This window comes from Microcebus murinus, chromosome 9, assembly GCF_040939455.1.
Source record: "Microcebus murinus isolate Inina chromosome 9, M.murinus_Inina_mat1.0, whole genome shotgun sequence".
Classification (NCBI taxonomy): domain Eukaryota; kingdom Metazoa; phylum Chordata; class Mammalia; order Primates; family Cheirogaleidae; genus Microcebus; species Microcebus murinus.
Genome location: NC_134112.1, coordinates 24517884 through 24533013, shown reverse-complemented (window position 1 = coordinate 24533013; position 15130 = coordinate 24517884). Strand labels below are relative to the sequence as shown.

At 33.6% G+C, this 15130-nt stretch overlaps 1 protein-coding gene across 6 annotated transcripts in view; it reads left to right on the top strand.

Moving 5' to 3' along the window:
• The window catches only part of TAX1BP1 (Tax1 binding protein 1), an 85014-nt gene that overhangs the window by 50713 nt on the left and 19171 nt on the right, over nucleotides 1-15130 (top strand). For all 6 annotated transcript variants that reach the window (XM_076006339.1, XM_012773389.3, XM_076006341.1 and 3 more), the window contains 5 exons: nucleotides 181-327; nucleotides 1445-1571; nucleotides 2872-2975; nucleotides 6431-6556; nucleotides 10535-10606. In XM_076006339.1, coding sequence (XP_075862454.1) covers nucleotides 181-327; nucleotides 1445-1571; nucleotides 2872-2975; nucleotides 6431-6556; nucleotides 10535-10606 — 576 coding nt within the window. The remainder of the gene's footprint in view (nucleotides 1-180; nucleotides 328-1444; nucleotides 1572-2871; nucleotides 2976-6430; nucleotides 6557-10534; nucleotides 10607-15130) is intronic.

Below are 15130 nucleotides of genomic sequence, written 5' to 3'. Positions count from 1 at the left end.
CTTAGTCCTAAGAATATAAAGCTAGATTTATTAGGAGAACTAATATTGCTCTGTGTTTATAATCCTGAAACAAATAAAAATTAAACGCCATAGAAAAGTGAAAATAAAGTTGGGATTTACTGTGACATTATGAGGTATCAGCTTTTCATTTTTCTCTTAGAGTGTTTGTTTCTTTCTTAGGAAAAGACTGATACTCTGGAACACGAACTGAGAAGAGAAGTTGAAGATCTGAAACTTCGTCTTCAGATGGCTGCGGATCATTACAAAGAAAAATTTAAGGAATGCCAGAGGCTTCAAAAACAAATAAATAAACTTTCAGACCAATCAGTAAGTATCATTGAATTCATACAAAGTAACATATTTTCTGTATCAATATTTTTGTTCGCAAGTCAAATTATATTTCAAATATCAACCTTTTAAATATAATTTATCTCTGCTTGATTTCAAGCCTTTGGCCTAATATTATAATCGCAACTCTTTTTTTAAAAAAAAATCTAGAATTCTTACTTACTGGACAACCAACAAAGGAAGCAAGGGTATAAGCAGCAAGGAAAAACACAGGAGAGAGAGAGAGCCCTATTTCCTAGACCATTTTCTTTTAAATTCTTGATAAATGTCTTTGTCACTTAAATCTCAGTACATATTATTGAATCTCTCTTGTGACAATGACACTTGACTTCTCTGGGGTAGTTCACCATTGATTATCCTGTGGTATTAGGTGTTTTTTTCAGTTGTTGTTGGTGAATTCTTGGATCCTACTCATGTCCACTAGATTAGGAAGAGTTAGAGTGTTAGATAATTATTTTGTATTCCATTTGAGATTAAGTAGGCAGATTTGTAATAAAGCAGAGAAAATAGTTTTGTTTTGAGATATGTGCATTTTAATATGGGTCCTTAAATACAAGGCTTACTATATGAAGAACTCCTGGAAATGTATTATAGAAGAAACATATTTAAAATTTGGACTTGCAACTGTTACCGCAGTTTTCTTATATGATACAGATTATATTTTCCTGGTCATTTTGAAATCTGAAAGGAGGTAAAGAAGCAAGGAATGCATGTGGTAAAGTAGGAAGGCTTTTGTGGCAAAAAAAATTATACTTTTTAAATATGACCCACATGTATAGATTTTGGTTTGGGGCCTTTTGAACCCATTATGACTTTGTAATATGAGATTTTGAGATTTCTATGAATGACCAATTTTGGTGGTATTTTGATGATTTCACAAGAACAAGCAAAATAAAGTATTTCTCTTCTGCAACATTTAGGTCAGTTAGGAAGTTGATGTGTATAACTTTAGTCTTTGTTGGCTTTTAAGACAAAAGCAGCTTTGTGGACTTTTTAGGACTTCCTTTTATGATTATTATTACGTAGTTATTGCAAGAAGGAAATATGACTCATTCAGTGACTTCATTGAACAATTTATTATTAACATTTTGAATAGGCCAATAATAGTAGTATCTTCACAAAGAAAATTGTGCATCAGCAGAAAGTGAATGATGCTTCAATAAACACAGACCCAGCCACTTCTGCCTCTGCTATGGATGTAAAGCTGTCACCTTCTTCTACAGGTAAAAATCTTTCAGACTTTTTGTGTAGGGTGTCCTTCCTTAAAGATACTTATTTACACGCCGCCTTCCATGTGTAAGAATTTCAGGGCGCTTATTAAATATCCTCATGAGTGAGGGAATCAAGGCAAAGGGAAAATAAGGGTATAAATATAAAATAAAGTCATGCATGTGGTGATATACAAAATGAGTGCAAATATTTATCTTCATGAAAATATTCAAAGTGTTAGAAATGAGCTAGTGCTTGTAAGTACTCATTCGGGTTATATAGGACAAAAGCCAAGAATTCAAGTTTTACTTTTTATTCCATTAAATCTATGGAATTTTGAAGCATATTATCTGTGGCATTTTAATTTTATAATTTGATGGGGGCAGGGAATCCCCTATTCTTCTCATGTTTCTCTGGTGTTTTTGTACTTCTTCCTTCATTATTTTACCTGTTAGCTGATGAGTTAAATTTTTATTAGTTTTTTAATTAACTTATAGAACAGATTAGGGAGCCATAGTTGAATTGTATGAATAACATGAAAGTTTGAATTAACTCTAGGTTTTCACCTGTCCTAATTTTTTTTTCACTTTTATATAAATTTGACAGTAATGAAAGTAAGTACCAGAGAAAGAGTATTTCCTTGTTTAGTGTGTGGGGTAATTGATATTTAAATCTTTTAAAATGTAAATATCCTATTAAATATTTAAGTAGGTTCAGCCTCTATGAGTCAGAATCCAGCTTTCCATTTCTGTGTATCTTCCATAGTACGTAATATGATAGAGTATTTACTTAATAAAAGACTTAGTGGATGGTTATGAAGGACTAGAAGAATGATTTAAAATGTATTCTTAGCCACGCACATTGACTCATGCCTGTAATCTCAGCTCTTTGGCAGCTGAGGCTGCAGGATCTCTTGAGCCCAAGAATTGGAGGCCTGCCTGGGTAACATAGTGAAACTCTGGCTCTTAAAAAAAAATGTATTCTCAAAGAGTATGGCTTTACTACTACTCCTTATTCAGTTATATAAAAACAATTTTTCTGCCATTTTGGAACTATTTTGAGCCAATTAAAAAAATTAAAGACCCTTTCATTATTGAATGTGAACTTGAATCTGGTTAAAACTGACATTTAAAAACTCTTCACCTAGAGTTTATGTATCCTTTTTTGTTTATTTAAGATATGAATAGATGTTTCTGTCCTTCATTCCATTTATTATATTTCACAATATACTGACCTTTAAATTATCCTTAACAGGAGGATATAATATAAGTGGCAAAATACTTTTTAACAATCTTACTTTCTGCCTCATTATAGCAGAGACACAGTTTGATGTGATAACAAAGGGGCACGTCTGTGAAATGACCAAAGAAATTGCTGACAAAACAGAAAAGTATAATAAATGTAAACAACTTTTGCAGGTAAGTTAGCTCCCTTGTAAGTGAATGATAGATTTATCAAATGTAAATGCATTAACTTGTCTTTCTTGTTCTGTGTGATTGGTATCCTGGGGTTTCTTTTCCATTTGCATGTAGTGTTAGTTTTGCTTTTGTGTTTGGGATGATGATGGGGGTGTTTTATGTACCTGTTCATACAGGCTGTTGTGTGTAAAATCATGATCCTGAAGTCATTTTCTGTTTACCCAATAAAATGTTCTTGTTTGGCTAATGGGCAGGTAATTAATTGAGGTTGGAAATTATTGTGTCTTTTTATTACCAAAATTCATGGGAAATATTTGAACTTCATAAAAGAGAAGTGTTCTTTTTATTTTATTTTTTATTTTGATTGATTTATTGATTGAGGCAGGGTCTCACTCTGTTGCCTGGGCTAGAGTGTGGTGCATCATACCTCACTGCAACCTCAAACTCCTAAGCTCAAGTAGTTCCCCTGCCTCAGCTTCCCCAGTAGCTGAGACTACAGACAAATGCCACCAAGCCCAGCTAATTTTTTCTATTTTTAGTAGAGACAGAGTCTTGCTCTTGCTCAGGCTGGTCTCCAGCTCCTGGCTTCAAGCAATCCTCCCTCCTAGGCCTCTCAAAGTGCTAGGATTATGGGTGTGAGCCACTGTGTTTTTTATTTTTTTAAGAGACAGGGTCTTGCTTTGTTGCCCAAGCTGGAGTGCGGTGGTGCAACCATAGCTCACTGCAAGCTTCAACTCGTGGGCTCAAGTGATCCTCCCATTTCAACCTCCCAAATAGCTGTGACTACAGGTGTGCTCCACCATACCCAGCTAATTTTTTTTTGTAGAGAGGGAGTCTTGATATGTTGCCCAGGCTAGTCTTATACTCCTGGCTTCAAGTGATCCTCCCCCCTAGGCATCTGAAAGTGCTAGTAGTACAGGTGTGAGAGCCCCACCTTCTTTTTAAATTTACTGTAATAATAGTAAATAATTTTACATCTGAAAGTGACCAGATTTGCACAGTGGAAAAAGGGAATGTTAACCAAATGAGTTGTCCCTTATGGTGTTATTTATTTTGTTTATTTTAAACAGAATCATTCAAACTTCAGTTTTGCAACCTTCATGGTAGCATTCACTCCTAGAATATTTAAGGACAAGGCAAAATGTTTCTCCTTTATATCTGATTTGGAGTATAGAGGAAACAATGTTTTGTGTTTGTGATTTTTGTTTAATTAAATGGTTTGGGGTGTTATGTGTATTTGGGGGTGGGTGGGTAGGGAAGGGTGTGTTTTAGAGCATTGGAATAAAGTTCACACATTAGCTCAGTGTTACCATAGTAATTAATTGAAAATATGTTGCTTGTAAATAATAAAATCTTTTAAACTTTTAAAGTGAGCTTTTTTTTTTTTGCTTGAGAGAATCCTTCTGTAGAAGAATTGATTAGAACAGTTTTACCCTTGAGTTCAGTGTATTAATAGTTGCTTATTAAGGATGAAATAATTCTGGATGAATATTTGTAAAAATTTTTATTATATAGAAATGTTACTGAAAAGAAGATAGAATAATGTCCCTTTAAGCAAAATCCTTCCTAAAGGTGCATTTTTAAAACAACTGTATTGAAATACAATTGAAATCTATAGAACTGCACATAATTTGAAGGGTGCAATTTGATCAGTTTTTTTTTTTTCACTCATGTAAGTATGCTGATATGATCAGTTTTGATGTACACAGAAACTATCGTTGCCATGTCAAGATAACATATTCATCACCTCCCAGTACTTTTTTGTACTTATTTGCAACACATCTCTATCCCCATCTCTAGGAAGCCATTGTCCTATTTTCTGCTACTATTAATTAGCCTACCTTTAGTACAATTTTATAAAATGAAGTTATACAGTATGTACCTCCCCCCCTGCCCTGTTTGAGCACAGTTATTTTTGAGATTTATCCATATTGTTGCTTATATTGTTCATTCCTTTTCATTGTTCATTCCTGAGGTTATAACCCATTATATGGTTATATCATTTGTTTATCAAGTTATCAGTTGATGGGCATTTGAAGTTGTTTTGGCTGTTACAAATAAAGCTGCTAAGAACATTTGTATCCAAGTCTTTTTATGGACATATGGGCTTTGTTTCTCTTGGGTGAATAGGAATGAAATGCCTGGGTGGTATGGTAGGTGAATGTGTAACTGCTTTGAACTGCTATTGAACTGCTTTGCAAGGTGGTTGTACTATTTTACATAGCCAGTCTAGTGTGTGTGTATAGTGATATCTCATCGTGGTTTTAATTTGCATTTCCATGATGACATGATGTTTAATATCTTTCCTTTCGTGCTTATTGGCCATTTGTCTATCTTCTTTTTGTGTGTGGTCAAATCTTTTGCCATTTAAAAAATTGAGTTCATCTTGAGTTGTAAATGTTTTTATTCTGGTTACAAGTCTTTTGCCTGATACATGTGTGGTGAATATTTTTTCCCAGTTTGTGGCTTGCCTTTTCATTTACTTAATGATGTTTTTAGGAAAGCAAAATTTTAATTTTGATAAAGTAATATTTATCAGTTTTTTTAATGTTTTGTGTTTTTGTGTTCTAAGAAACATTTGCCTAATCAAAGGTGATAAAGATATTCTCCTATGATGTCTTCTAGAAGTTTTGTAGTCAGGTTTTACATTTAGGTCTGTGAACCATTTTGAGTTAATTTTTGTGTGTGGTGTGAAGTATGGAATGTATGGAACTGATATTCAGTTAATTTAGTATTGTTTACTAAAAAGTCTTTTTTTCTCCTCCATTTATAAAGCAATTTCTAAACTTTCCCAAATGAAATTGGCTCATTTACTTTTTTTGTCATGATTTGTAACTCCTTCTTTATGATGATCTGGGTTATAGAGAAGAGCAATGTATAAGAAGTCAACCCAGAAATTATCTGGGTCAGGAAATCCCAGAGTTTCATTTATCAATGCCTGGAAATAACAGCATTAATTATAAATATATGATGTTTATTTCCTCCCTTTGCAAAAGTAATATATACTTATGAAGTGTAATGGTGTTACAGAAATAAAAGAAATGGTAAAAAGTACCTCCATGATCTTGATCTCCAGAGATAAGAGCTGTTAATATTTTGGCTTATATTTTTCTACACAACACTGACATATCATATATAATTGTAGAAAACAACTTATAAACAAAAATGGGTTAATACCATATATTTTGTTTTTGCAACTTGCTGTTTTTAGTTAATGTATCTTGGCATTTTTTTCCTTATAAACTTGTACATCTATCTTATTTTTAAAAAATAGATGTATACTATTTTATTTTGTGAATATAAGATGATTTATCCTGTTTTCTATTAATAGGCATTTGATTATTTCAGTTTTTATACTATTGCAACAATGTTATAGTAAATACTCAGCACATAACTAAGTATGTTTGCTTTATATGGATTTAAAATCTTTTGGTAATTATGCTAATTTCATTTAGGATGAGAAAGCAAAATGCAATAAATATGCTGATGAACTTGCAAAAATGGAGCTGAAATGGAAAGAACAAGTGAAAATTGCTGAGGATGTAAAACTTGAACTAGCTGAAGTGGAGGACAGTTATAAAGTAAGTTTGGTACTCATTGTATGTCAACTTGAGGCATAGTAGCTGGTACTTTTGAAAATGTGTTATCTGTAATTTTTATTACTGTAATTTACACTTTTAGTATGGATAATTGACATAGTTTATAATTGAGATAATTGAGATATATTACATATTTTCTTAAACATGTAATATATATTTAGTTATGTGAATATAGTTCATTAACTATGCACTGAGAAAATTGATACCCATATACATTGCTGCTGTTGCTTTAATTTCGTGGATTAAGATAGCTATTATAATAAAATTGTCTTTTAGTTGTGTTTATTTTTAAAGGTGAAAACTTATTTCATTTTCCTCTTGTTCATGTGGAAATAAACATGAATGGGTTTATAAAATTATTTTAGGGCTTTGACCCATTTTTAGAGTATAATAACATATCATCAATAATTTTTAAAAGCTTTTGTTAGTTTTAAAATTTGTTACCCAAGTGTATTACTGTGATCCTAAATGAAATACTGCAAAGTAAGTGATATAATCTTAAGTAATGAAAATTATTTTTGCCAATATAACATAAGGTGACAAACCAAAATGATAAGTGTTATCTATAAGAAAGAGAAAAAATTAACAGGCTGTCTAGCTAATTAATAAGTAGAAATATACCTTCCTTCTAAGGAATAAAGTATAATTTGGTCTATTTTAAGATATTTATATATCAAAATAAAATTTACATTTTTTTTGTGACGGAAGACCAGGAAGTTCTAAATGATTTAAGTTTGCTATATTATAACTAACTATATCTGTAATCTGAGTTTTAAATTAGAATTCCTTTAGGTTTCCTCTGTAGGGGCTGGAGAGGGTGGCACATGACAGGCTAAGGTAATTTTACTGGTAATTTTAAACCTTCATTTATTTTTAGAATGATGTTTTGAAACTTTTATTTGATCAGTGTATTATTTCTAGGATTCCTGTGGATATTTTCAACAACTCTCAACTTCCTTTATTAGTTATCAAGTGTGAGTCATAAAGTTAAATGAAAAAATTTTTTTGCTATTGACCAGAAAAATGATTTAGTAAATATTTATTGAAGGCTATTATACATAAAAAGCACTTGTGTTAGCTATTATATGGGTGATCATATAAGGCACAGTACTATATTTAAGGAGTTTATTATTAATGTAATCTAGTAAAGATTACAAGAAGTATTATGGTAGTATTCACAAGCTTTCATATTTACTACCTTAGGCAATCATATGTCAAACCATGGGAAGCTAAAGAGATAATATTTTTATTTCATTAATGGTAAAGTGAGCATTGAGGGTCAACAGTGTATTTAAGATTATGTAGCTGGTAAATGTGGTTGGCTTTTTATTTAGTGTCTCTTTGCATATTTTATACTGTTTTAACAGGACTAACAGTGACCAGATAAGGCAAAATGTGCTAAAGATTCACATGATTGATAAGTTTTAGTACCTTAGAGTTGTTCCCAATTGCATATTTAGGCAGAAGACATTATGGAGAAACTAGACTTTTGAAAGACCAGACTGGAGGGGAGAAGAAACAGAGCTAGGAAAAGAAAGTCGCAGCATTCTCAGAAGATGGAAATGCTTTAAGACAGGTTTGGAGGTCAAAAGTGGAAAGCGTAGTCTGGAAACTGTGATCAATCTTTTTTCTTTTTTTGAGACAGTCTTACTCCGTTGCCCAGGCTAGAGTGCTGTGGCATCAGCCTAGCTCATAGCAACCTCAAACTCCTGGTCTCCTCCTGCCTCACCCTCCTGAGTAGCTGGGACTACAGGCATGTGCCACCATGCCCGGCTACTTTTTCTCTCTATTTTTAGTTGTCTAGCTAATTTCTTTCTGTTTTTAGTAGAGACAGGGTCTCGCTCTTGCTCAGGCTGGTCTTGAACTCCTGAGCTCAAACAATCCACCCGCCTTGGCGTCTCAGAATGCTAGGGTTACAGGCATGAGCCACCGTGCCCGGCCTGTGATCAATCTTGAGAAACAGGACTTTAATATCTGTGATTAGACTTGAATGATAGCTTGAAGCCAGATTTTGTAAGGCCTAAAATGGAATTTGGGTGCTAGGTGCTGTTAAGAATTTTCTAGGATAAAAAGGATCCAACTAGGGTGATTCTTTTGAAAATACTAGGTTATTGAGTATGAAATGTCCCATTTCCTTAAGTACTAAATTTGACAGTTGATATTTCTGACATCTCACCTTGACACTTCTTGTTTTATTTTTATTGTGAAGATACATCTTCATTTTTCAAACACACGTTTTGGCTTGTGATCATCTTTCAGATTTTTTTAGAACAATTTTTGTTAAACCATAGATAAGTAAAATATTCGTGTTATTTTTGAATGTGAGTTCCATCCTGGAACCAGTGCTGCATAGATAGCTTGAAATGTCAACAGAGTGTTTGGGGGAGGATGTGGCTAATGAATGCACAGTAGTACATTGATTGTTTGAGAAGTTCCATTCTGGTGATTTTAATCTTGAAAATGAGCCACGTGGACAACCTGAAATGTGGATAATGATGCACTGAAAGCTGTAGTGGAAGCAAATCCATCTCAGCTTATGCGTGAATTAGCAGCAGGTTGGACAGTACTATGCCAACAATATTGGACCATTTGAAACAAATGGGCAAGTTAAAGTAGCTGGATAGATGGGTTCTGCATGAATTAAAGGAGCATCGGCAGAAAAATCATCTCAAAGCTTGCTTTTCTTTGCCGTCACGACATAAAGGCGAACCATTTCTACACCATGTTGTGATGTGATAAAAATGGATTCTTTTTGACAATCACAAGTGTTCATCACAATGGTTGAATAAAGATGAAGTGCTTGAACACGTCCAAAACCGAATATTCATCAAAAAAAATTAATGGTGTCTATTTGGTAGTCCAGTGCTGGTATTATCCACTACAGTTTCATGAAACCTGGTCAGTCGATTACAGCAGATGTCTGCTGCAACCAGTTGGACGAAATGATCAGGATGCTTGCAATTAAGCATCTGAGATTGGTCGATAGAGACAGGCCAATCCTCTTGCAAGACAACACTCGACCACATGTTGCACAAACAATACTGCTCAGACTACAGAGGTAGGGCGTAGAAATTCTGTCATCCACTGTATTCATCAGACCTTGCACCAACTGACTACCACTTCTTCCACACTTTGGACCACTTCTTGCAGGGACAAATATTCAGTTCTCAAGTTGTGGAAATGCCTTTCGTGATTTCATTGCCACTCACTCTCTAGGCTTCCTCACTGCTGGCATCAACAAGCCGCTGTTCAGTTGGCAAAACTGTGTTGATAGTTTAGGTGCATACTTTGCTTAATTATACTGCTTCTTGTTTGAGAAATAATAAACTAAACTTTTGATTCGAAATCAGACATTTCATATTTATTGACCTAATAATTTGGTAGCACTGAAGAAGATTTATAGGTGGGAAGGGTTTGAAGGTGAGGGAATCAGGTGAACATATTCTTAGAATGAATTGATAATAGCCACCTCCTTTTGGGTACCTTCCCTGATCACTTACCATTGAATAGGACATGAGTCTACAAAAGAAGCTTTGAAAGACATCTTTAGGGAACTATTGAAGAATGTTTTTACTTTTATTTGTATCCATTAATGCTTATGCTATAATAGGTGATCAGTGAGTGATTTTTGAATGAATGAATGGCTTAGAGATTGAAAGTGTTGGGGAGTGGGGGAAAAGGAGAAGGGAAGAAGTACTTTGACATAGTTTCTGAGCTTTAGTAGAAGGATGACAATATTGATGCAGTTTCACATATACCCAGGAAATATAAATAGTTTTAAGAATAAGGGAAGTTGGTCTATAATGATGAGTAATTTAGAGAAGTCAAAGAATAAGAACTGAGGAAAATACATAGATTTGGTAATAAGAATTATTTTTATAGAATAGCATAAATTAGAGCTCAGTGTAAGGAGGGAGTAGAAAATGGAAAAAATTAATGATAGTTTCTTTCTTTATGCAGCTTCAGTTGGCAGAGAAAGACAAGGAAATAAATGGTCTGTCTTCACATTTGGAAAACCTTTCCAGGGAGAAGGTATTTAGCAATGTACTTTAAAAAATATATATTGCATGACACTGAATGATACACAGCTTTATGAAGAGACACATCTTATAGTTCATGTGAAGGTGGTCTTTATAAAGAAAATGAATAAAGACTGAAACATATATTAAGACTCTTAGTAAAAACTGTTTTTAGTTAAATAATATTTATAAAGTATTTACTTTAGAATATGAGAAAAATGCTTGAGTGTTGAATAGCTTGGTCTTTGTTACATATTATTTAACGATAAATTTTACAGTGTTCAAGTTTAGAAAAACAGTGAAATTTTTAAAAGTTACATATGATGTTGTGTTTATCTGGTTTTATTCTGTAATAGGAAATGTTTTCAGAGTTGTTTAATGACTTCTAGCATAACCTAACATTCTGACAGAACTATAAATTTGTAATGTAAGAAACACTGTTGTGTAGCATTTCTCAGTGTGGTCTGTGGTCCTTTGGGGGTCCCCAGTCCCCTTTCAGGGGTCTGCAAAGATAAAACTATTTTCATAATAATACACAACATTATGTGATTTTTTCCCCCTACTCTGTTACATTTGCACTATTGGTGTGAAAGAAATGGTGGGAAAACTGCTTGCATATTATTATGAATTAAGAGAGTAGCGCCAAACTGTGTCCATAGTTACTGTATATGTCACCACCATGCACTCACAGGAAAGAATAGAAAGCCAGTTTCACTGAAGATCATGAAACAGTAAAAAAGTATTAATTTGACCCTGGGTACATCTTTCTAATATTCTGGGTGATGAAATGGGAAGTATTCCTAAACCTCTTCTGCCTAATGAAGTATTGTGGTAATTAAGGTGTGTGGTTGAGTTGTTTATTGAACTAGCCTCTTTTCATGGAACACTATTTTTACTTTAAAGAAAAACAAAATTTGGTTATTCAGACTTGGATATTTGGCAGATATTTTCTTCAAAAAAAATGAAGTTACCTTAAGGAAAAACAATTGATAATTTGTTGCCACTAATGAAATTTAAGCTTAATTTTAAGCAAAAACTAGAATTTTGGGAAACTTTTATCTTCCACCATGAACTTGATGCTTCCCAATGTTGACAAACTTTTCTTATGAGGCAGGTGGTACTGTTTAGACTGTGAATTTTTTTTTATTATATAGTAAAATGTGCCAGCATTTAAAAGATCTACATAACTCAATGAACCAGTAGTTTTCCAAATGACCCATGAAGATGTTACAAAATCATACATAGTAAAACAGCCATTCTAAGTGTAAGATAGACCTCAACGTTGGATGTGAGGTTACTGTGATATTTGTGAAATTCTGGTCTTTCAACTCTATCACTTCTTCCACATTTGTCCTTTGGCATTCTATTAATACAATAAGGAAGAACCTTCCTTTGTCCTTTATGTCTATATGGTGGTATTCCAGCAACAATTTTCTGATACCAACTGGTGTCCTACAATTCAATTCAATTCTGATACCAACTACTGAGTTAGCCTCTTAGGCTGTCAGTATACTGGGTTCAAATGTTACTTGCATTAGTTTGTCCTTGTCTCATTCTCTTTTTTTTTTTTTTTTATTTCGGCATATTATGGGGGTACAGATTTTAAGGTTTCAATAAATGCCCATTTCCCCCTCTCCCCCCAAAAGTCCGAGTCTCCATCATGACCATCCCCCAGATGGTGCACATCTCACTCATTATGTATGTATATACCCGCCCCCCTCCCCCCTCCCACCTGCCCAATACCCTATTACTGTAGTACCTATGTGTCCACTTAGGTGCTACTCAGTTAATACCAGTTTGCTGGAGAATATATCTGGTGCTTGTTTTTCCATTCTTGGGATACTTCACTTAGTAGTACGGGTTCCAGCTCTAACCAGGAAAATATAAGATGTGCTATATCACCGTTGTTTCTTAGAGCTGAATAGTACTCCATGGTATACATATACCACATTTTATTAATCCATTCTTGGATTGATGGGCACTTGGGCTGTTTCCACAGCCTTGCAATTATGAATTGTGCTGCTATATCATTCTCTTTTGAAATGTTTGTGGGTATATTTGTTTCTGTTTGGGTTCAGTTTCAGATTTTTATCCCCATCGTTGGTGATTTTTATTTGTTGAAGATGTAGAACATTAACATGTTTTTCCAAAGTCCAAACTATACAGAAAGGTATAGAGATATCACTTTTCTCCTACCCACTTCCACTCTATCCTTTCCCAATCCAGTTTTTACCTTTTTGTGTTTCTTTTTCAAAAATAAGCACATGTTGGTTTTCTTATTTCCTTTTCTGTTTTCCTGAAAAGTTAGTAGAGGTTGAATATTCCTTATCTGAAATGCTTGGGACCAGAAGTGTTTCGGATTTCGTATTTGTTTTTGGATTTTGGAATATTTGCACATAAATGAGATATCTTGGGGAAGGGGACCCAAGTCTAAACATAAAGTTCATTTGTTTCATAAACATAGCCTAAAGGTAGTTTTATACAATATTTTTAATAATTTTGTGCATGAAACAATATTATTGAGCCATCAGAGAACAAAAAAAGGTGTCACTATCTCAGCTACCCATATGGACAATCTGGTGGTTTGGCATCGCCGTTATTCCTGACCTTGAATTTATATGCTACAGATAAGAGGTCATTTTCTTACACTTACTCACATGTGTGTGCTTATGGTATGTCATGTTTTTTTACTCTTTAGTACAGTGAAAAAATAATGTAGCAGGTGTGGAACTTTCTACTACTGTAAGGGCTCAAAAAATTTGAATTTTAGAGCATTTCGAATTTTGGATTTTTGGAGTAGGGATGCTCAACCTGTGTATGCTTTTTTCACTTGACAGTATATTCTGAACATCCCTCCATGAATGAAATTCATAGAAATCCTCAGTCTTTTTAATAGCTGTACAGTACTCTATTATTTATATATAATTTATGGTATATATAAACACATGCCCAAACTCCTGTATTTGGGCATTTTGGTAGTTTCTGTTATTTTACAAATAATGCTACAATTGATGATTTTATGCACATATACTTTTCTGTTGTTTGGGGGGTGCCTTCAGAGTAAATTCCTAGAAGTATGATTGCTGGATTGAATGGTAAATGTAGGTATAGTTTTGTTAGAGACTGCCCTTTCACTGGGTTTGTAATATTAATATTTTGCATTTCCACTAGCAATGTGTGAGAAGTGGACCGGTTTCCCCATAGAAATTGTAATCAGGCTTTCTAACTTTTGCATGAATGATAGATGAGGAATGGTATCTTAATGCAGTTTTCTAATTTATATCTCTGTTATGACTGAGATTAAACATCTTAATTATATCTTTTTTGTGAGTTCTTGTCTTTGGCTCATTATTCTGTAAGATTTTTGGTTCACTCAATTTGTTATATATAGTTTTTACTTTACTAGAGGTATTAGCTCTTTATTTGTGTATGAGAGTTAATATATGTTGCAAAGATTTCCTCCCAGTTTTATCATTTGTCTTTTGACTATGCTTACACTGCTTTTACCATGCAAAAGTTCCTTATTTTTGAGTAAAGTGTGGTACTGCCTTGACTAGCAATAACTTGTTAGAAATGCAGATTCTTGGACACTACCCATCCACCAGACCTGCTGAATCAGAAATTCTGGGGGGTGATGCCTCCAAATATGTGTTGACAAACCTTCCAGGTGATTCTGAATTATTCTCAGCTTTGAGAATCACTTATGTATTTCATCTGAATTTTTAGCATTGAAAGCATTTCCTATACCCAGGTTATAGAGGAATTTACGTATGTTTTGTTCTAATACTTGTATAGTTTCTTTCTTTTTTCTTTCTTTTTTTTTTTTTTTGGACATTCAGATCTCTTATGCATTTAGAATTTGTTCTTTGGTATGGCATAAGGAATGGATCTATTTTACCTCTTTCTAAATTGCTATCCAATTGTCCCAATACATTGATAAAAATGCTCTTTTTTTTCTTTTTAATTATTGTGGGTACATAGTAGTTGTATATCTTTATAGGGCACATGTGATGATTTGATAAAGGTATACAGTGTGAATTAATCAAATCAGGGTAATTGGGGTATCTTTCACTTCAGACATTAATTATTTCTTTATGTTAGGAACATTCCAATTCCATTCTTTTAGTTATTTTAAAGTATACCCTAATTTACTGTTGACTTTAGTCATTTTGTTGTGCTATCAAATATTGTTCATTCTAACTGTATTTTTAAATTCATTAACCATCCACATTTTATCCCTGCCTCTCCGCACTACCCTTCCCAGCCTTTGGGTGACAATCATTCTACTCTCTGTCTCCATGAGATCAGTTTTTAATATATAGCTCCCATATTTGAGTGAGAACATGTGAGATTTATCTTTCTGTGCTTGAGATTTATTTTTCTGTGGTTGGCTTATTTCACTTAACACAATATTCTCCAGTTCCAGCCATGGTGTTGCAAGTGGCAAGATTTTATTTTTTGTGGCTATATAATATTCCATTATGTATATGACCATAATTTCTTTATCTGCTCATCCATTGGTGGACACTTAGGTTGA